General features: G+C 43.7%; 1 protein-coding gene across 1 annotated transcript in view; it reads right to left on the minus strand.

Moving 5' to 3' along the window:
- CDK6 (cyclin dependent kinase 6) overlaps positions 1-21,445 on the minus strand; it is a 112,875-nt gene that overhangs the window by 63,361 nt on the left and 28,069 nt on the right. The window contains exon 3 of the mRNA XM_054384958.1: positions 878-1,045. Within this exon, the coding sequence (XP_054240933.1) occupies positions 878-1,045 (168 nt within the window). The remainder of the gene's footprint in view (positions 1-877; positions 1,046-21,445) is intronic.

Raw genomic sequence — 21,445 nt, forward strand, 5'->3', positions numbered from 1 at the left:
GAAAGGGACCTGGGGATCCGGGTGGACAGTAGGATGACTACGAGCCAACAATGTGCTCTTGTGGCCAAGAAGGCCAAGGGCATCCTGGGTTGTATTAGAAGGGATGTGGTAAGTAGGTCAGAGAGGTTCTCCTGCCCCTCTACTCTGCCCTGATGAGGCCACATCTGGAATATTACGTGTAGTTCTGGGCCCCTCAGTTCAAGAAAGACCTCAGGGAACTGCTTGAGAGGGCCCAGCACAGAGCCACAAATGCTGAAGGCAATGGAACATCTCCCTGTGAGGACAGGCTGAGGGAGCTGGGACTCTTCAGCCTGGAGCAGAGGAGCCTGAGGGGTGCTCTCATTCATGTTGATAAAGATGTGCAGGGCAGTGTTGGGAGGATGGAGCCAGGGATGTCCAGTGATAGGACAAGGGGCAGTGGATGCAATCTGGAGCAGAGGTGGTGCCACGGGAACAGAAGGGAAAACTTTTTTCCTGTGAGGGTGCCTGAGCCCCGGAGCAGGCTGCCCAGGGGGGTTGTGGAGTCTCCTTGATTGGACACATTCAAAATCCACCTGGATGCGTTCCTGTATGACATGCCCTACAGAATCCTTCTTTGGCAGGGAGACTGGACTGGATGATCCTAACATTGTGGGATTCTGTGATTCAGTAATCAGTCATGATGCAATTTAACACTAGTAGTCAGTAATCGATTACTGGTATAACCCAGGAACTTCAGTCCTAGCTGTGCAGTAGTTGTTTTTGAAGACACAAGTAATCTCAGTGCAGAGACGGTTCTAGAAGCAGTGTTATAATACAGGACAGAACCCCAGCCCCACACAAAATAAAGCACACTGCTGAATTAAGAAAGGAAAAAAAATAGCCTCCAGAAACTTACCACCGAGGTAAGAGCCATCTGGAAACTGTAGATTCGTGCAAGGCCAAAGTCAGCCAACTTTATCTGCCCGCTGCTGGTGACAAGGATGTTCTGGGGTTTCAGGTCCCGATGCACCACACGATGTGAATGCAGAAAATCCAGGCCCCGAAACAGCTGAACCATCATGTCCTGAACAGAAAGAAGAAATCAATATGGCAATTATCAAGGCAAAGTGGCAACAAGTAAACTCCTCGTCATAATCTGCAAAGCTAATTTGATATATATTGACTGAAATATGTGCACAGGAGATAAACCAACTATTAATAGAAAGTCAGCAGGATGCTGCTAGAATCAGATGACTTGAGTAGGTGTCCTTATCAAGATATATTGGTTCTAGTTGGATTATTTGAGGTTGGTGATAGAAATATAAAGACTGGTCAACATATTGAATCATCATCCCTGAAGGTATTCAAAAGTCACATAGATGTTGTTCTGAGGGACATGGTTTAGCACCAGACTTGCTGACTTGAAGAATGGTGGGACTCAATGATCTCAGAGTGGATCTTTAGACTGGATGATCTTCAGATTGGAGATTAGGGAGAAATTCTTTCTAGTGAGGGTGGGGAGACACTGGAACAGGTTGCCCAGAAAGCTTGTGGATGCCCCCTCCCTGGAGGTGTTCAAGGCCAGTTTAGATGAGGCCTTGGTGAAGCTGGGCTAGTGGAACGTGTCCCTGTCCGTGGCAGGGAGAGGGGGGTGGAACTAGATGATCTTTAAGGTCCCTTGCAGTCCAAACCATTCTATGAATCTATGACTCTTAAAGGTCTTTTCCAAGCAAAACAATTCTATGATTCTGTGCAATAGCAAAAGCATGTCTGTAAATCCCAAGACAACTTCAAATTATCCTGTCCAAGCACTGCAGCTTTTTGCTCTTAACTTTAAGCAACACACCACTTTGCTTCACCCTGCCTCAGTGAAGTGAAATTTTATTATTGACTTCAACAGGCAAGGATCTGTTTCAGTCAGAAAAGCTGTTTAAATGACAAATTCACCAGGTTTTCATGTTTTAGAAGGAGAAAGTTTATTTGGTAAAATCTATTGCATAGAATTTACTGAAAGGGACAGAAACCACCTTGAGTTCCAAGTTCATCACTTAAATTAGTGTAATAATTGTAAGTAACAGTTCTCATTTTGCTTTCTGTTTTGTTCTAGTGATGTAATATTCTATGACATTTCCACAGCTGAAGAAACTATTTCATCTCTACTCGTGTTTTCACATTCATCTTAGTAACGTGAAAGGAATGAACCAACAGAGTCAAAACTAAATACTAGAAATCCCCTAAATTCCATATCAGAGGGATATTGTCAGATTGAAAGTTCTGTTTGCAAACCAGGCAGTTATAGCAAGATGCTCCAACAAGTGAGAAGCAAAAGGGAGAAAAAAAGGTTTATTTACTGTATGCACCTGACTTGAGTTCAGGGAACTCCAGGTCTGCTGTTACCAGATGCCCTTTGCAGAAGCCTTGCACCAGGCTGGCTGCCACTCAGCTTACTAGCAGCCAAAATGATCTTGGAGAGATGGATGGCATGAAATAGGAGAAAAGGGGTGGAGGATAGATGGAAATTGGCTGCTTTTCTTCTTCTCTATGAACATGGGCAAGTTTCAAGTACATATTCAAGACACACTATAGAAAAGGGGACATCTGAAAACGTGTTTTAAAAACTGCTCAAAACATTCAACTTGATAATATTGCCTTAGCTGGATGCAATTTTACAATACACTTTAGAGGTAGTGCTATGTAATTTAATACAAACTTACTACTTTCATGTAATGTTCTCTGATCTGCTCTAAGAAAGTATTCTAAAATCACAGAATTACAGAATGGGAAGGATTGGAAGGGACCTTGGGAGATCATCAAGTACAACTCCCCTGCCAAAGCAGGTCCACTTAGAAAAGGTCACACAGGAACATGTCCAGGTGGGTTTTGAAAGCTTCCAGAGATGGAGACTCCACCACCTCTTTGGGCAGCCTGTTCCAGTGCTCCATGACCCCCAAATGAAAGAAGTTCCTCCTCATGTTTAGATGGAACTTACTATGTTCAAGTTTGTGCCCAGTACCTCTTGTCCTGTCACTGGGCACAGTGAACAAAGCCTGGTCCCATCCTCCTGACATCTACCCTTTAAGTATTTATCAGCATTGATAAGATCCTCCATCAGTCTTCTCTTTTTCAGACTAAAACCACCCAACTCTCTCAGTCTTTCCTCATAAGGGAGATGTTCCAGCCCTCTCAGCATCTTTGTAACCCTCTTCTGTACAAACACAGTTAGACTTCATGATCTTAAAGGACTGTTCCAACCTTAATGATTCTAACCTTAATAATTCTAACCACAAAAGTATTACTTTCATGTGACATTCCTCGATCACATCTAAGAAAACACTCTCATGTGTAGATCTGAAGGCTGGAAGCTCTAATCTGACCTCTGATAAAACATGGCCACTTCTAGATATAGCTTATAACTCTGTCTGCCCAACAGTATTAAGAGTGGGCTGTTCAAAAAGCAATCAGCTTTCACTGGAAGACCCTGCTGATGGAGGTATTACTATGGGAGTATAGATGCTGTGACAGCATTTCATCATGGTCATGTCTGGAGGAGGGGGGTAAACTGAGAAACCCATTCTCTGTTAGCTGATGCCTTTTATTCTCTTTGCTTCCCCCAGGAAATCTGAGATCTGATCATTTTGTTAACCAATACAACAGGGACTGCACCTCTAAAACCAAAACATCTTGTGTTGATATAATTGCCAGGACTACAGCTTCAGTCAGCAGCAGAATTAAAACATCTCATACCTGCTCACTCTGAGCTACTACAACTTAAATCAAATCCCAACAGCCTTTGGATCAGTCTTGACACAACACATCAGGAACACAATGGTTGTCATTATTTTAAGCATAAAGTTAATGGTTTCACTGAATTTGGATCTAATTTTTGTATTCTAGGTAGAAATAATATCAGATAAAAGAAGAAAATAGATGAAAGAATGTAAGGATTAGTCATTAGACCTGGCAAGTCCCTTTTTGGTGATGTTTCTGCATCCTACTCATTTGTCAAATATGTAAACTCATTCCTGCAGTCACCAAATAAACCAGGGATATTTTTTGCCTACAACTGATGCTGGTTTTGTTTTGACTTTCTGCCTCAAGCACAGCAAATGCAATTCTGCTATGCTAGCTGCAAGTTGCAAGCACTGTCTTCAATTCAGAGTCTTGTTCCAGACACAGGTAAAAAAAATGAGAATTGGTGTATCTTCCCCTTCCCCCACAGGATTAAAAAGATGAATATAAGTTACTGAAGTTCTCTTCACACACACAACTGAGATGTGCTGCTGAAAAGTGTATGAGAAAAGCATAAATGTTAAAGGTATTAGAAATAAGAAGGAAAGCATCATAAGAAGGACACAGAGCTGTTGGAGAGAGTCCAGAGGATGGCCACAATGATCCAAGGGCTGGAGCACCTCTGCTGTGAGGACAGGCTGAGGGAGCTGGGGTTGTATAGCCTGCAGAGAAGACTCCAGAGGGACCTTAGAGCTTCCTTCCAATACCTGAAGGGATCCTATGGGAAGGCTGCAGAGGGACTTTTCATCAGGGTGTCTAGAGACAGGACAAGCTGAGGAAGAATGAATGATTAATTTTGTGCTATACATAGTCAAAAGCCACTAGGCTTCACATTTGGAAAATGACTTCATACTCTTGGTCAACCCCTTGCAAGGAACACCAGAGCCAGTCTGGATAGCCTTTTGGCAAACCAGTCTGGATAGCCTTTGGCTAGCCAGTCGGATAGAGGTTGTAAACATCCATGAGCCAAATCAAGATAATTCATTAAGTGGAACCTCCTGTGTTCCAGTTTGTGCCCATCACTCCTTTTCCTGTTGCTGGGCACCACTGAAAAGAGCCCAGGCCCATCCTCTTGCCCCCCACCCTTTAGCTATTGATCAGCATTGAGAAGATCCCTTCTTAGGCTGCTCTTCTCCAGGCTAAACAAACCCAGGTCTCTCAGCCTTTCCTCTTCAGGAAGATGCTCCAGGACACTCAGCATCCTCATGTCCCTCAGTTGGACTCTTTCCAGTAGTTTCCTGTTTCTCTTGAACTGAGAAGCCCAGAACTGGACACAACACTCCAGGTGACTCCTTGAAGAGTCACTCACTATCTTGACATCCAGCTAAAATACCTGTCACTTGCCTGCAATAACTTGGTTAAGACCAGACAGATCCTCTGCAGAACTCTACCTGCCTAATCCCAGACAGGAGGCATAGCTCATTTTCTGTGCTAACATCTGGTAGAACACAATAGTCCTTTAGAATCTCCTAATGTTTCTCCTGCTCCTCTATGGAGAATCTCAGACACCAGCACAACCTACATCCTTCACCCAGACTTTCTTTTGTAACTCCATTTTGTCTTTTTGCTTTTGGATGACAGGTGCTGGGATACTCATCCTGAACATTTCCTGTAGGAGTATTTGTGTAAGAGACAACCACGAGTGTAAACAGCAATGGGTGTGAATGAATCATCATAGAATGGCTTGAGTTGGAAGGGACCTTCAAGAACATAGAATCATAGAATGGTTTGTGTTCAGAGGGACCTTCAAGATAATCCAGTTCCAACCCCCCTGATATGGACAGGGACACCTCCTACCACACCAGCTTGCCCAAGGCCCCATCCAGCCTGGACTTAAATGCTTCAGGGGATGAAGCATCCACAGCTTCCATGGGCAACCCATTCCAGTGTCTCAACACCCTCAGTCAAGCTAGTTTGATGAAACAGCAGGACCTTCCCTGAGCACAAGAGGAGGATGAGGCTCCCTTCATGTCCTACAAAAGAAAAAAAAAGAACCCCCCAATCATCCAATTGCTTTTATTTTAAAGGGCAATTTTAAAACATTCTGAAATGAAAGTTAAAAGAATTTTCACATGCTCTGGGGCCTATTTTTTGCAGCAGAATAATTACAGCCCTTCTCTGGTGATACTTTGTAACAAACAGTCAACATTCATTAATGCCAAAAAGACAATGGCATTCCTGAGGAATTACACAGTGCAGATACATGAATAGCAGAAGACATGATTCACGTTGTTACACTGAATCCCAGAGGCATCCCTCCTAAATCCTGTTCAAACCTTGTCCTCACACTGGGCTGGCAGCTCATCTCACCAGTCTATCTAGAATGCCATGACTGTGATGGTGGTGCTAAAAAAGCAATTTGCCACAACCTGTGGAGCTGCAGGATGCTCTTCTCCATGCCGTTGGTTGGGTGAAGTGGTTGGGACGCAGTAAAAGACACAGATCCCTGCCCTTGCACCATATTTCTTCTCTCAGGAGAAAACTTTCACAGATCACACTGAGAGATTGCACTGGGTTGGAAGGGACGCTCAAAGGTCATCTTGTCCAATTACCCTGCAGTCAGCAGGGACACCTCCAACAAGTAGTGAAGTAACCAAGATTAGAAGTCACAGAAACAGAATCATAGAGTGGCTTGATTTGTGAGGAACCTTAAAGACCATCCAATTCCAACTCCCCTGCCATGGGCGGGGACACTTCCTCCTAGCCCAGCTTACTCAAGACCCCAGCCAACCTGCCTTTGAACACTGCCAGGCTTGAAGCCTCCACAACTCCTCTGGAAACCTGTTCCAGTGCCTCATCACATCACGGGGAAGTCCTAAGTAACTTATTCAACATACTGAGGCTTTTCTTGTTACACCCCTGTTTGCAGATTGAATTCAGTTCACAGCCACCATGCAGGTTTAACATCTTATAGTCCTTTTGCTTCAACTCACCACCTGTCCCTTCTGAGCTGGAGGGGAACCTCTGAAGTTGTACTATTGCAGGAGATCCTGCCCAAGCATATTTTGAACTGCTCCAAACACCAGTGCTCAACAGCAGTAAAGGAGACATCATTAAGACTAGATTAAGACAAACAGATGCACCCAATGGTGTTCAAGGAACTGTTCTGAGCACCCTTCCCTCTGCCCCTCTTAAAACAGAGACCTGGATAATACTTTTGAGGTCTTTAAAAGTTTCAGTGTCTTCTTTATCAGCTTCTTAACACTGTCAGCTTTCCAAACTGATCTGAGTGACCAAAGGACCATATTCAGCATATGAAATATGTGCTTAACATGTGTGGGATACCTGCACACACATGGGGATGCATTTCATTTGGGGCAGATCACTATTCTTTTATGTGTCCATAAATGTTTCCACATCAGTTTCTCATTTTATAGCTCAACACCTGTCAAGTCACTTTGCAATATTGATCTTTCCAGTTTTACTTTATCAGCTGCTATTTGTCATATTGGAAACAATTAAAAGGAAACCTGTTTAATTATTGTCCTACTTATTTTCAGGTCAAGGGAGATTTTCCTCCCCCTCTACTCTGCCCTGGTGAGGACTCTGGAGTATTTGGTCCAGATCTGGGCTCCCCACATCAAGAAGGACAAAGACTTGCAGGAGAGAGTACAGCAAAGGGCTACAGACATGCTGAGGGAACTGGAACATCTGTGTTAGGAGGAAAGGGTGAGGGACTTGGGGCTTTTTTAGCTTGGAGAAGACTGAGGGAGGATCTCATCAGTGATGATCAATACTTAAACGGTGGGACCAGGCTTTGTTCAGTGGTGCCCAGTGACAGAACAAGAGGTTACAGGCACAAACGTGAACATAGGAAGTTCCATCTAAACATGAGAAGGGATTTCTTTAATTTGAGGGTGGCAGAGCACTGGAACAGGCTGTGCAGAGGCATGGTGGAGTCTCCATCTCTGAAGTCATTCAAAACCCACCTGGGTGTGTTCCTGTGTGACCTTTTCTAAGTGAATCTGCTTTGGCAGAGTGCTTGACTCGACAGTCTCCAGAGGTCCCTTCCAATCCCTGTCATTCTGTGATTCTGTGATTCACTGTACCAAAAATTCCTGTCAAAGTGGACCTGCTGGGCATGCAAATGAAACACAAAACATTTTCTATCTGGCTACTGGTATTTTTAAGAGAAAATACACACACATTAAATGAAAATAGAGGGGAATTCTATTTCAACAAATTGACAGAAACTGGCAAAGGTGGGACTGTTACCGAGACCTGTCCTGGCTGGGAAATTTTTACAGCACATAAATTTAACTTTGTGATTAACAATCTTTTGCACTGCTTAAACTTCCACTCTTTATGCCCAGTAGAAAAACCAGCAGAAGGCACAACTCTTAACAGAGTTTATCGATCTGAGCCTAGATAAGGAAACAAATGTTTTTTTCCCCCTGCATCTCTGGATGATATCATCCCAGTTTTGTATATCCCCAAATACTTTTTGGGAAACTTCCTTTCTTTTATTTTATTCATAACACACTGTTGGAGACAATAGTGTCTCCCAGTGCATCCTGGTTTGACAGCTGTTACCCACTCTCTCCTTTCATTCCTCATACCATCTGAAAAAGACATGCGGACTGAAATTAAATGAGAAATCCCCCAAACTCTTTTTTTTCTGGCTCACCCTGTTGGTAAGCCCCCTCAAATGACTCAAAATAGCATCTGTGGCTTGTATGCATTGGCTCTGAAGCCCCTTCTGGCACACGCCTGGGGACTGACAGCAGTCAGAATTTGGCATCTGAGCATCACATCAGGTCAAGCTGATGAATTCTGGAGTACACTTTTCATAGAGTTCCAGCTTCTCTAATTATCCTGTTTCACAACAAGGCAAGTCCTCTTTCCCTCAACTGATGCTGTGACCCAGACTTGCCTTTGACTAAGTCCATCTGTTCTGGAGCACTTTGTATACTCCCCTATCTCTATCACCTCTCAGTACAGCTCAGTGATTTCAGGATTTAAAAGGATTCTTGGATGCTTCTAAAATAGCATGTATTTCCTTCTCTCATCATGGGACATCACTGCCATTTTCTCCTCACAGACTCTGCTTCTTCATTTTCCAGCTGTATTTTGGGATGTCCTGAGCATACTATCACTTGTTGCAATCCTTGTGGAAGCTCTCCTGATGTAACTACTGAAATGAGCCCACCCAGAAAACGCACCAGGCTGGCTATTACTCCCTTTAACTACTTCAGCATGCTGCTGAGAGGAGTTCACAGAAATCACTGTTTCACTTCCTGCCAGAATCTACAAACTACAGTAAATTATCAACCACTGACAAGCTGATTGTCCAGCACCCATCGCACTGCTCTTTATGAGGGATGGTACCAACAAACCAAACAGCTTCCCTAGAGGACAACACTGATCACTCAGCCCTACAGCTACCTATCAGCACCTTCATGACACTGCTGGTCACAACAGCCCTTTTGGATTTCCTCAGACTCCATCAAGAGTTAAAAATACAACATATGTTGACAGCCGAGGCTCCTTGCTAACAGGAAAGACACGTTGCTGTGGGGCCCAGATCTCAGCTTCTCCTTGCCTGCAGCTGTCTGTGGAGAGCAGCTAATTGTATCCACTTGTTTAACCTCAGGGATAACGTCTGGAGGGGACCAAGTGCCACAAGCCTACTATTTTTTTTTTCCTCTCTAACGGTCATTTCCTCTCTGGTGTAACTTGCATGACAGCATGTGACAAGCAGAAATTAATGGGGACACTGCTGTGCCAATACCTCTTGAATTGCCTTGACACTGGCTGCAGGCTGCCTGCTTGGACCCAGCCAAGACCTCACATGAAACGTGGCAAGGGGCCCACAGCTCTATTCACTAACAAGCCAGCTGGTCAGTGATTAGAAAGCTGAAACAATGCTCTGCACATACATCAAGGAAAACGCTTTACAAACAGCTTAGGAGAGAAAGCTTCCTACAAGAGTAAATCTGTAAATTTATCTTCTGGGGCCTGCTAACTTAAGCTACCATTAGCGATAATGTGGAAGAGCTGAGAAGATGGCTGCCTTACATTGTCACCTGAGCACATGAAGGGCTAACCATAGCACAAAGACTCACTTCTTAGTATGCTCAAAATCATGTGCAAACAGCTTAGACCACATGGATTCTGGTCCAGAGGAGCATTCAAATTATGTAAATACAAAGAGATTTATGCCAGGCTACTCCTCCTAAAGGTCCATCAACACCTTGGCAACACTACTGATATTTTTGCAGAAATTCTCCTTGCATTTGCCTGCATCAAGGAGCCTGAGATTGGTTTATATTGGTTTATATGCTGATACATAACAACAAAGGATGAGACTTAGGGGGATCTGGAAGCCCAGATCTCCTATACCCAAGACACCTTTGAACATTTCAGACAAGACTTTTCTGAAAACTCCAATCCTTGGCTAGACACAAAAGGCTCCAGAAGACTGTTCCTTTTATTTCTCTCTCAGATGTATTTTAGTGTCCACTAAAACCTCATGGGTTCTTTATGAAACACCTGCATGGCAACAAGAAAATAAGTTATGCTTTTTCAAAACAGAGACAAAAGCAGTCAATAGAATCCTACAGATCAGAAACCCAAACATGCTGTAAAATCACTAGGACTTGGGCACATAATTCCTGTGGCTCCTTCAAAGTTATGAATTCAGTCCAGCATTTTTTTCTTTAATGGAACACTTGTTTAAACCCATAACCCAGGCCTGCTCCATTTCCTGATATATAAGGAATTTTATTTTGTGACATATACAGAAGGCACTGAAAAGAAGCAGGCAGGACAGCAGAGTCACATTTGGGAATTAGAAATCTGGGTTACTGTAGAGTTTGAACTTTGGGCCCAAATAATTGTCTTTGCTTCCATCATAAAGGGAGGTGGTGAAGTCACCATCCCTGGAGGTGTTCAAGAAATGTGTGGCCATGGCATTTGGGGACATAGTTTAATGGGCATGGTGGGGTTAGGTTGATGGTTGGAGTTGATGATCTTAGAGGTCATTTCCAACCAAAACAACGCTATGATTCTGTTCTATGATTCTACAAAACCACCTGAAACTTCAACATAGTCATGAACAGCACTTGCATGCTGAGGAAGATGGCCTAATATCAGGCAAAGCCAACGCCCAGTGAAGTCACTGGAACTCCATCCATCAATTTTCAAATACCTGAGCTGGTCTCAGGGTTTTTTAGTATTTCCATCTTCCTCCCACATTCATTGGAACCTGCAGGACCTTCAGAGAGATTCACAAATTCATAGAATGGTTTGGGTTGGAAGAGGCCTTAGTGATCATCTGGTTCCAATCCCCCTGCCATGGGCAGGGACAGCTTTCAACTAGACCAAATTGTTCAAGGCCTTATCTAGCCTGGCCTTGAGCACCTCCAGGGAGGAGGGAACCACAACCTCCCTGGGCATCCTGTTCCAGTGTCTCACCACCCTCACTGTCAAGAATTTCTTCCTAATCTCCAGTCTAAACCTGCCTTTTTGCAGCTCAAAGCCATTGCCTCTCATCCTATCACTACAAGCCCTTGTGAAAAGTCCCTTCCCAGCTTTCTCATAAGCCCCATTCAGGTACTGGAAGGCTGCTAAAAGGCCTCCTCGAAGCCAACCTCCTCTGAGACAAGTGTCAGCATGATAGCAGACATGGAAATGCAGACATTCTCTAGAGTTAGACACTCTCAATAAAGAGCTAACAGTTTTTATTAAAGAGGTGAACACAGATGAAAATAAGATGATTCCTGCCTAACCTCTCCAGGGAACATGTAACAAATTAAGCAAAAAAAGCAACTTTTCAATTTTTTTTTTTTTTTTGCTTGTAAGTGTACTTGCAGGGCAGAAACGATGCTGATCAGTGCTGTACAATGGCTACAGAACGAGGTCAGCTACTACCTGAGCTCTCCTCACAGGAGGTCATTTAACTTTGCTGCCTCCCTTGCCCCATATTAGAAATTCCAGGATAATGGTTAACTATTTCATGAGTCTTCCAAACATAACTGGTTAATGTATGTTAAGTATTCCAAAGAGCTAGAGTTTGCTCTCAGTTATAAAGGTATAATAATGTTCAAAAGAACCAAGGATATACACAGGGGGAAAGGTTTCTTGGATGTAACTTATGGATAGAAAAGGGCTTCAAGGGAGAGCCAAGAGGCGACAGTGACTGACTGGAACCAACTTGGCCAGGAGCACCAATCCAAGAATTCACAGAACCAGAGGATTTTGGAAGGGACCTCTAGAGATCATTGGGTCCAACCCACCTGCCAAAGCAGCATCACCTAGAGCAGGCCACAGAGGAACACACCAAGGTTGGCTTTGGAAGTCTCACTCCAAAGCCTCACTGGGCAGCCTGTTCCAGTGCTCCATCACCCTTACTTTCTCCTTTCTTTTCTGATTTCCTGCCTTTTCCTTTACTTCTTTCTTTTCTCCCTTTATGCCCTGTCACCAGTTCTGACCTTTCTTTCACACCTCCATTACACCCCATCCCGCTCAGCCATTTTCTCTCCTATCACACTCACCCTCAGGCCCTGTAGTCATCCTCCTCCTCTTTGGATTGCTGCTTCTCAGAGGCCAGGTGATTAGCAAGCAAGATAGATCAACCAAAGGTGTCAGCTATTAGCATGCCTCACAGACCCAACAGACTGTAACAGGGAGTGTTTTGCCTTGAGATGTTTGCTGTGGCTGTGTGGTCCCAGACATCTGCCTGGTCTCTCTGAAGTGCCATGGGCCACAGCCCTCTCTGTTCTGAGCAACATGACACTGATTTACATCAGTGTAAATTAGTGTAAACCTCCCCTTGTTTTCTGTGAACACTTGACTGGTCCTTCAAAAAAGGAGGCACCTTCCTCTCATCCTGACATATGGACTGATGAGCCCACTTATTTCTTCACATTAGCACAACAAGGAAGAATCAGCTCTGCTTTGGGGGTGAGGCTGAGGCTTGGGGATGGGGGGAAAGAGAGTAAGGAGTCATCTTGAGAGGGCAGAAGGTTGCCTTCGGTGTTTCACAGGCATGAGATTCTATCCCTTCCACAACCTCCCCAAATCACACAATGACCTAGGTTGGAAAAAACCTTTAGGATCCTCAAGTCCAGTCATTTGCCTAACATTGACAAGTCCTTGGCTAAACCATACCCTTAAGCACTACATCTATGTGACTTTTAACTGCCTCCAGGGATAGTGACTCCACCACCTCCCTGGGCAGCCTGTTCCAATGCCTGATAATCCCCTTTCTGAAGAAATTCTTCCTCAGATCCAGCCTAAATGCCCCCTGGTGCAAACTGAGGTTGTTTCCTCTCATCCTGTTACTTCTTACTAGGGAGAACAGACCAATTTCAACCTGGCTCCAGCTTCCTTTCAGGCAGTTGCAGAGAGAGAGATCTCCTCTCAGCCACCTTTTCTCCAGAATGTTCTCCAGAATACTTTAAGAGATTTTTAATAAAAAGCCACAGGTATGTTAGAAGTTAACTTGTAAAGCCAATCAATGGATGGAACGAACTGCTTCCAAGAAGAAGCATCTCTGTGAAAGTGTCACAAATGATGCATGTGACAAATGTAGCTTGTGAAAAATGCATCATTGCTTCTCAAAGGGGTAACTTGTGAAGGGGTGAAGGATCTGGAGAACAGGTCTGGTGAGAAGTGGCTGAGGAAACTGGAGTCATCTAGTCTGGAGAAAAGGAGGCAGAGGGGAGACCTCATTGCTGTCTGCAGCTGTACAAAAGGAGGTTGTAGTGAGGTTGTGGTTGGTCTCTTCCCCCTAGTATCAGGAGACAGAAGGAGGGGAAACAGACTGAAATTGTGCCAGGGGAGGGTTAGGCTGGAGAAAAGGTTTAGACTCAATCCCTGTAGGTGTTCAAGAAACATGTGGACATGGCACTTTGGGCCACTGTTTAATGGTCTTGGTGGTGTTGGATTGAAGGTTAGACTGGATGATTTTAGAGATCTCTTCCATCTGAAACAATTCTACAATTCTATGAAGAACAAACACAAGAGTATGCTATTAATTATTGCAAGCTGATTTGGAGAAGCAAACTACTTCTTGTCCATCATGTTGTAACTATTCATCTAAAACCTATGGGAATAAAAGCAGCTAGGATCCAAACAACCTGGAGCACATCCTACACTGTGCTGAATCAGGCTTTAGAAAGACAAGCCTTTTGTTTTCCCTATTAGTAAAACCAACATGACAAATCATACAATGCCATATCAAACTTGATGTGATTCCAAAACGACAGTCAATTAAGTAGAAACAAACTCTGTCCTCATCAGGACAAATGAAAGATGCTGGGGATCACTATCAAAGGATTTCTGTTTTCTTTTGTTTATTAAATAGCAACTGTGTTATTTACTGCAGCTTTGCAAGCCAGTGAGCAGCTGGGTGTGACACATTTCCATGCTGTGTAACCTCTCCTTCTGCTTCGTTAGATTCCTTATCAGCACCAGAAGAAAAGAAATCTCCCTGTTATGCTTTTCCTGTGGCAAAGGAAAAGACAAGATGATGACTTTCCAGCTCATTTCACTTGTACAACGTTCTCATCAATCACCATGGGGTAGGTCTTTGTTATTTTCACTAGAGGACTGTTCTTAGTTTGCTGTCACAATAAAGCATGACTCCACTAACTAGCAAATCAAGGTTACCTCCACCACATTTGAAAGAGCACAAAATGCAAACCTAAGACTAAAGCTAGTTCTGAAATGTTTTTGAAGGCCCCAGTTTCACAGACATAAGTGAAATTAGGTCTACATTGTTTTCATGGAAAAGAAGGTTAAAGCTGAAACACTGAGAGCAGCTGATGCAAGGAAGCTAACCAAACCATTTCATCAAGAACCAAAGGTTTTCTGCTTGTTTTGCGACTTTCTGCTCCAGAAACCAAGCAAAGAAAGTGTGGTTTGTTTTTATTTCAACTCCCTGTCAAGTCTGCCTCTCTTTGCAGTTTTGGTTCACTAGAGCCCATGAAGCTTGGCCTCTGCTCTCCTTTTCCTACGTCTTCAATAAGCCCGCTAGACATCAGTGGGAGTTACGTGAGGAAATAAAACGCAAAAGAGGGATACATTCTAATCAAGGCAAAACCCTAACAAAATCTGTTCTGTAAGATGGTCTCTCCTCCTTTAACTTCATGTTTTTAGAGGTCTTTCCCTTTCTGGTCTGTGCTGTTTTTCACTGAAGGACAGCTCTACACAACACACCACTGTAATAACAAGCATATGGCTCAGGGATGGCTGCTGCCTTTCTCTAGTCTCAAATTAGACATTTTTTTTTTATTTCAAATACATGAAAGACATTTGTAGACTCTTTCATTAAATGCATTTCACATTTGTAACATCCTACGTGTTCCTTTTGGAACCAGTTCCGTGAAAGTGCTGACCCTGGGTTTGGATAGCAAGAGCTTCTTTTGTAAGGATAAGGGAGGGGTACGTTACTGTCAGAATTTCTCTTGAAGAAGTCCTTGCTAAAATATTTACTCTGCTTGTCAGAACAGGAATATCTGAAGTTAATTCCAAATGAAAGAAGATTGTTAGAATGAATCATAAACTAGATGGCAAAAAACAGGCAACTTGCTGCCATTCCAGTACCCCTTCCCTGCTGCAAAACTAAAAGATATCATCCTCAGAATCTTCTCAGGAGCCCTGGAGATTCCTGAATTCCAGTTATGCAACACAACTGTCACATCCCAAAATAAACAAAAATTCAGCAACTCAATTCATTGGTTTGGAAATGAAATGCTCTTTAGAGATGGCTAAGATGTCTTCTTGACAATTTTGGGGCCTTTTAAAGTTAGGGAGCAGATTGCACGGATCAAAGAAGTAGGGCATTCTGGAAACACTTGGAATTGCTATGGTGTTCTTTATAAAGTCACTAGTTTAGCAACAGTGAAGCTGTTGAGCAGTAACCTGCTTTGCAGTTAAACCACCAATTTCACAGGGCCCTTGCTGGTATAAGAGACTGATGAACATTAATAAAGATTGTAGAATGGCTTAGGGTGGGAGGGATCTTAGAGATCATCTGCTCCTACCTCCCCATCAAGGGCAACGACACCTCTCAACTAGACTTGGCTGCTCAAGGCCTCATCCAACCTGGTCTTGAACACCCCCAGGGAGGAGGCATCCACAGCCTCCCTGGGCAGCCTATTCCAGAGTCTCAGCACCCTTGTACTGAAGAACTTCTTCCTCAGATCCAATCTAACCCTGCTCTGCCTCAGCTTCAAACCATTCCCACTTGTCCTATTGATAGACACCCTTACGAGAAATCTCTCTCCGGCCTTCCTGTAGGATCACAAAAACATAGAATTGTTAATGTTGGAAAAGACATCTACCATCATCAAGTCCTACCTTCTACCCAATGCCTCCATGATTACTAGACCATGTCCCAAACCACTACATCTACTCATTTTTTGAACACCTGCAGGGATGGTGACTCCAGTACCTTCTGTTCCAATGCCTGATGACTCTTCCAGGAAAGAAATTCTTCCTAGCATCCAAACTAAACTTCCCCTGACACAGGTTGAGGCCATTTCCTGACACTAGTTACTTGGGAGAAGAGGACAACAGTGGCCTCACTATGACCTCATTTCAGCCAGCTGTAGAGAGCCTGAGGTCTCCTCTCAGCCTCCCCTTCTTCAGGCTAAATAATCCCAGCTGCCTCAGCCTCTCCTCATAAGAATGTGCTGGCTTCTAACAAGTTGGCCATGATGGTCAAAAGCAGCTTCTTCTTTTAAACCACTGTTCTCAAGGGTCACAGAGCAAGTTGGTGTCAAAACTCTAGTGCCTCACTTTGCCAGAAATTACCACATCAGCTCTGTCCTGCTCTCCCACCATGCCCTAAGCTATCTGCTCTCACTTCAGAACGGTATTGGGGGTGATAGAAATTGTTCAAACTCTGAGCCATAGATGAATTGTGTTATTAATTGTTTTCATTTTGAGAATAGGTCAACAGACATCAAGGACTAAAGGAGTTGCTCCTTGTTTTCTCTAATTCCTCCCCAAACCCTATTTACCTCTGCTCAGAGAAACAGCACAAAAACTTACACCATAGCTGATGGGCTTGAGCCTTGGTCCAGATGACTAAAGAGGCAACACTACACACTACACAGGGCCCACTGAACCAGCACAGCCTCCAAAATCCTCTTCTGGCTGTGCTCAGCTTGCCTGTTCCAGTCACACATTACTGCTTTTATTCAATTTCCATCTCCTTTTCCATCTAAAAGAGACAATTACCCTTCTTAGGTCCTTAGATCTTCCATTTTCAAATAAAACAGAAGAAGTGTTTAAGACCTCGCTGGATAAGGCTTTGATCAACCTGATCTAGTGGGAGGTGTCCCCACTGATGGCAGAGGGGTTGGAACTTGATGATCTTGAAGGTCCCTTTCAACCCAAACCATTCTATGATGTTATGAAATTTCATGGCCAGAAGAGTTATGATATTAATAACAAAAGAAAGAAACAAGCCAGTCCATCAAACCTGTGATCCTCCAGAGCCCTCTTTCGCGCGAGTCAGTTTACCACGATGACCAACACAGTCAGGAGTCTGACTGCAAATGCACAGTCATTGCCGACATAGAAGTTTTGAGGGAAGACTACTTCCTTGCTCAGACAAAGCATTCAAACACCAGCAAAAGCAACGTTTGTGACTAATCTGAGACTACAGCCACAATGGTTTCAATTCTTCTTTGCTCTAACCTTAGAATTTATCAGGTCAGTGCTACAGGACAACAACTGATTCTCCTCTGTTAGCTCCTCTGCTTTGCAGTCTTTCAATCCCATTCCTTCTAAAGCTGGAGCAATCTGTTTACATGAAATTAAGCACAAGATTAAGTGCTTTGCTGGAGCCTGTGCTCCTTTTGGGGTTTCTTCTTTAAGGTCTGAAGTTGCCCCTGAAGGCTCAGGTAATAAATATTCCAGCATGATTTTAAATGTTTTATGTACTTTGACATAGGTGCTCACACCATAGAGCTGCAGTAAGAGAAGCAAGAAGAACCTAAAATACTGATGGTTATGAGTCTTTGGATGAGGGCCTTCAACCCCAAAATTAAGACAATTTTTATCTAGGAGTTTGTACTTTGCTCTTTCTTCATTCCAAACTGTTCAGGCTTTGCATGAGGAGATGAAGGGCTGCTGCTAACTGACGCTAAGAGCATGACACCACACTCACCCCTGGAGGAACCCCAAGAACCCAAGAGTTACACCACAGAAGGATTTGACCCATAGCTGTGCTCTGGAGTACCAACGTTGGCAAACAGCACAAAACCAAGTCTGCTTTATTAAAACAAAAAAATTAATCATTTTAATTTCTAAACATTTTCCCTTGCTGCCTCACCAAGAGCAAACAACAAACAGCATTGCTATTACTCCACTCATGCGTCCATTCTAAATTTTCTGTCTTCTGGAAGCTGCTTGTGGACTCGCTAATAATGTGTGTCTTTGTTTGGACTTCTTAAAAAGAAGGATGGTCTCCAAATGGGAGCAAGCTCATCTGATCTCCCTTTGAAACCTGAGGAACCTGTAACATGAACCGCACACTGATCACAGAGCTGCTGTGTGAAGGAAGCAGTTGTATCAATGCATGAAGTGCCTGTGGTGGGGGAACAGCAGAGCTGAGGAGAAGAACCACTTCAGTCAATTAATCTTGTTGTAGGAGCTGATTATCATGACTTATGTTTAACAAGGTATTGAGTAAAGGCCAGCCAAAACCGAAGACTTATTTTGGTGGGCACTATATAGTCAAGGGTTTCCACACAACATCTTCCATTAAATGCTCACCAATAAAATGGCCAGATGGAGAAACAGTGACAGTTCCATGAGATTCCTTTTTATGGGGTTAGAGTCAGTTAGGAGGGGGTAAGGAAAATAGAAAGAAAAGCGATGGGGAGAAAAGTCCTAGGGAGAGAATGAAGAGCACCATATGGAGTAAACACAGAGTGCAGGTGAGGAGGAAAGACAAAGGTGGAAGGGAAGGATGGAAGGAAGAAAGGGCTGGAAAAATTAGAATCCTAGAACAGAATTGTACAATTGTTTCAGCTGGAGAAGGTGTCTAAGATCATTGAGTCCAAACATCGACCCAACACCACCATGTCCCAAAGTGCCATGTCTACACATTTCTTGAACACCTCCAGGGATGGTGACTCCACCTCCTCCCTGGGCAGCCTGTTCCTATGCCTGACCACTCTTGCAGTCAAGAAATTGTTCCTAATAACCAACCTAGACCTCCCCCAGTGCAACCTGAGGCCACCTCCTCTTATCCTATCACTTTGTTACAAGGGAGAAGAGATCAACTCCCACCTACCTCCAACCTCCTTTCAGGGACTTGTAGAGAGCCAGCCTCCTTTTCTCCAGGCTGAACATCCCCAGTTCCCTCAGCTGCTCCTCAGACATCAGACAAAGGAAAGCATCCTGAGGAAGTGCCCCTGGCTTGCCATGGAACAATACTGCTCTGATGTGCTGCTGCCAGTCTAGCCCCACTTTTACACCTGCTTGAGTGTTAATCCTACCACCTGCTCCCTTTCCTTCTTCATAGAATCACAGCCTGGTTTGGGTTGGAAAGGACCTTAAAAATACCTAGTTCCAAAGCCCTGCCATGGGCAGACACACCTACTAGACCAGCTTTCTCAAGGCCCCATCCAACCTGTTTTTGAACACTGGCCAGGCTTGGAGCCTCCACAACTTCTCTGGCCAACAGTCAATTGATATGAATTTTGTAGGATATTCAGCTTTTGCTTTTGTCCATAGAGTTCAAACCAGTTAAGAGATAATGAGACATTTGCTTTAAATGTCACAGCTGGTTCAACTTACATGGTAAACCCTGCATAGGAGAACCTGGCTCTGTGTTCCTCTAGTTGCCAGATGTTAATCAACAATTTATACTTGATACTGGTGGAGAATTCATTTAGTAAATATGTGTGCTGATGGCAGTAAATAATATGCTGCTTGATAATTAATACTTAGAATTCCAGTGTCACCAAAGCATTTCACATATCCCAGTAGCAAAAACTCAGTGTCATGAATTATCCTGGAGTGGCTGAAGGGAATCCAGAGCAGCAGGATGATGCCTAAGTGGAATTTTGCATCACATCAACATCCAGCTCTTCAGAACTAACAAGATAAAATGAGCTGATAGCAACATTTCAATTCCAGTGTTTGTCATCCTGCAGTTTTGCAGACTTGATCATAAATTCTCTTCTACCAAATGCTCCATCTCTATCCATGCCCACAATTCAGAACCTCTTCAGTTTCTTAATTCCCTCTGACTTTCTGAATAAAGATGATTTCTGGCCCTCCATCTCCTGAAAACAATAGCTTCCTTCTGACTTCAAAAAGGATGTGTCCCTTAGGGCCCAACTGGACTGCACTGCTGCCTCCAGAATGGGGCCATAAAAGAGAAGTAGGTTGAGATGTCTAGAGAGTTCTTGGTAGACGTTTTTCCACAGTGACATTTCCAATTCAGTGTTATTGTTTTGAAAGACTCAAATGATTATTTCAGGCAGGTTGCTTCCATGCACGATGCTACAGTGTTGCTTGACTGCTTTCCAAACTGGAACAACTGAAAAATTATGAAGTGGTCCAATGATTTTACATCACTCAGGACAGGACAGAGTGAGTTAAAATTATTGGAGTGCCTCACATTTTTATCAGCTCTCAGTTTGCAAGCAATGGAGGTTTAGGCAGTCCTGGATACAGCACTAAAAAAAAAAAAAAACATCAGTTTGAAAATCAGTTATCAGCAGTTTGAAAATGTCTGAATTTGGAAGTGGTAGGGATTGGAAGATTTTTAATGCCACCATAACTAAAATCACTATGCTGACTGCACAATGGTCCAAACCAAAGAAGTAACTGTCCAGCTACAACACTGGGTTTTGCAGCATCCTGTGCTCATAAATCATGGAATCAGAATTGTTTCAGTTGGAAAAGACCTCTAAGATCATGAAGTCCAGCCATCAAACTCAGGCTACCATGGCCATTAAACCATGTCCACAACTTTCTTGAACACCTCACAGAATCACAGGATCACAGAAAGCATCCAGTTGGAAGAGACCGCCAAGATCATCCAGTCCAACTCTCAACCCAGCACTGAAAGGTCAACACTAAACCATGTCCCTAAACACCAGATCCACACGCTGCTTAAACACCTCCAGGGATGGTGACTCCACCACTGCCCTGGGCAGACCATTCTAATGTTTGAGAATCTTTTCAGTGAGCAAGTATTTTGTAATATCCAGCCTAAACCTCCCCTGGTGCAGCCTGAAACCGTTTCTTCCAGTCCTGTCACTTGACACCAAGGAGAAGAGGCTGCCCCCTCCTCCCTTCAGCCTCTCTTCAGCAGATCCTTTGTTGGAATCATGACACCTCCTAGCCCCTTGGGCAGACCACAAATTGCCACCTGCACTTCTGCACCAAAGGAGATGTGGCTGTCGGCCTACACGCAGCATAGGGTAAGAAAGAAATGACAACACCTGAAACAGAGAGAACCACCACCCTTTGCAGAACATCCTCTTTGGAAAATTCATCTCCTTTAAGGCAGCTGCTCTATCTCTTGTTATCCTTCCAAGCAGGAGTCCAACCCCTGACAGTAGGGTAACAGAGGAAAAAAGACTTATCCCCCAACAATAAATCCCATCAGGTCAGTCCTTTAGTTTTCCATTTATTTATAGTGCCAACTCTTCTGTAATTCATAACAGACTCTTAAAAGGACAGGCTGAGAGCCCTGGGGCTGTTCAGCCTGGAAAAG

This window comes from Indicator indicator, chromosome 11 (assembly GCF_027791375.1).
Source record: "Indicator indicator isolate 239-I01 chromosome 11, UM_Iind_1.1, whole genome shotgun sequence".
Taxonomy (NCBI): Eukaryota; Metazoa; Chordata; class Aves; order Piciformes; family Indicatoridae; genus Indicator; species Indicator indicator.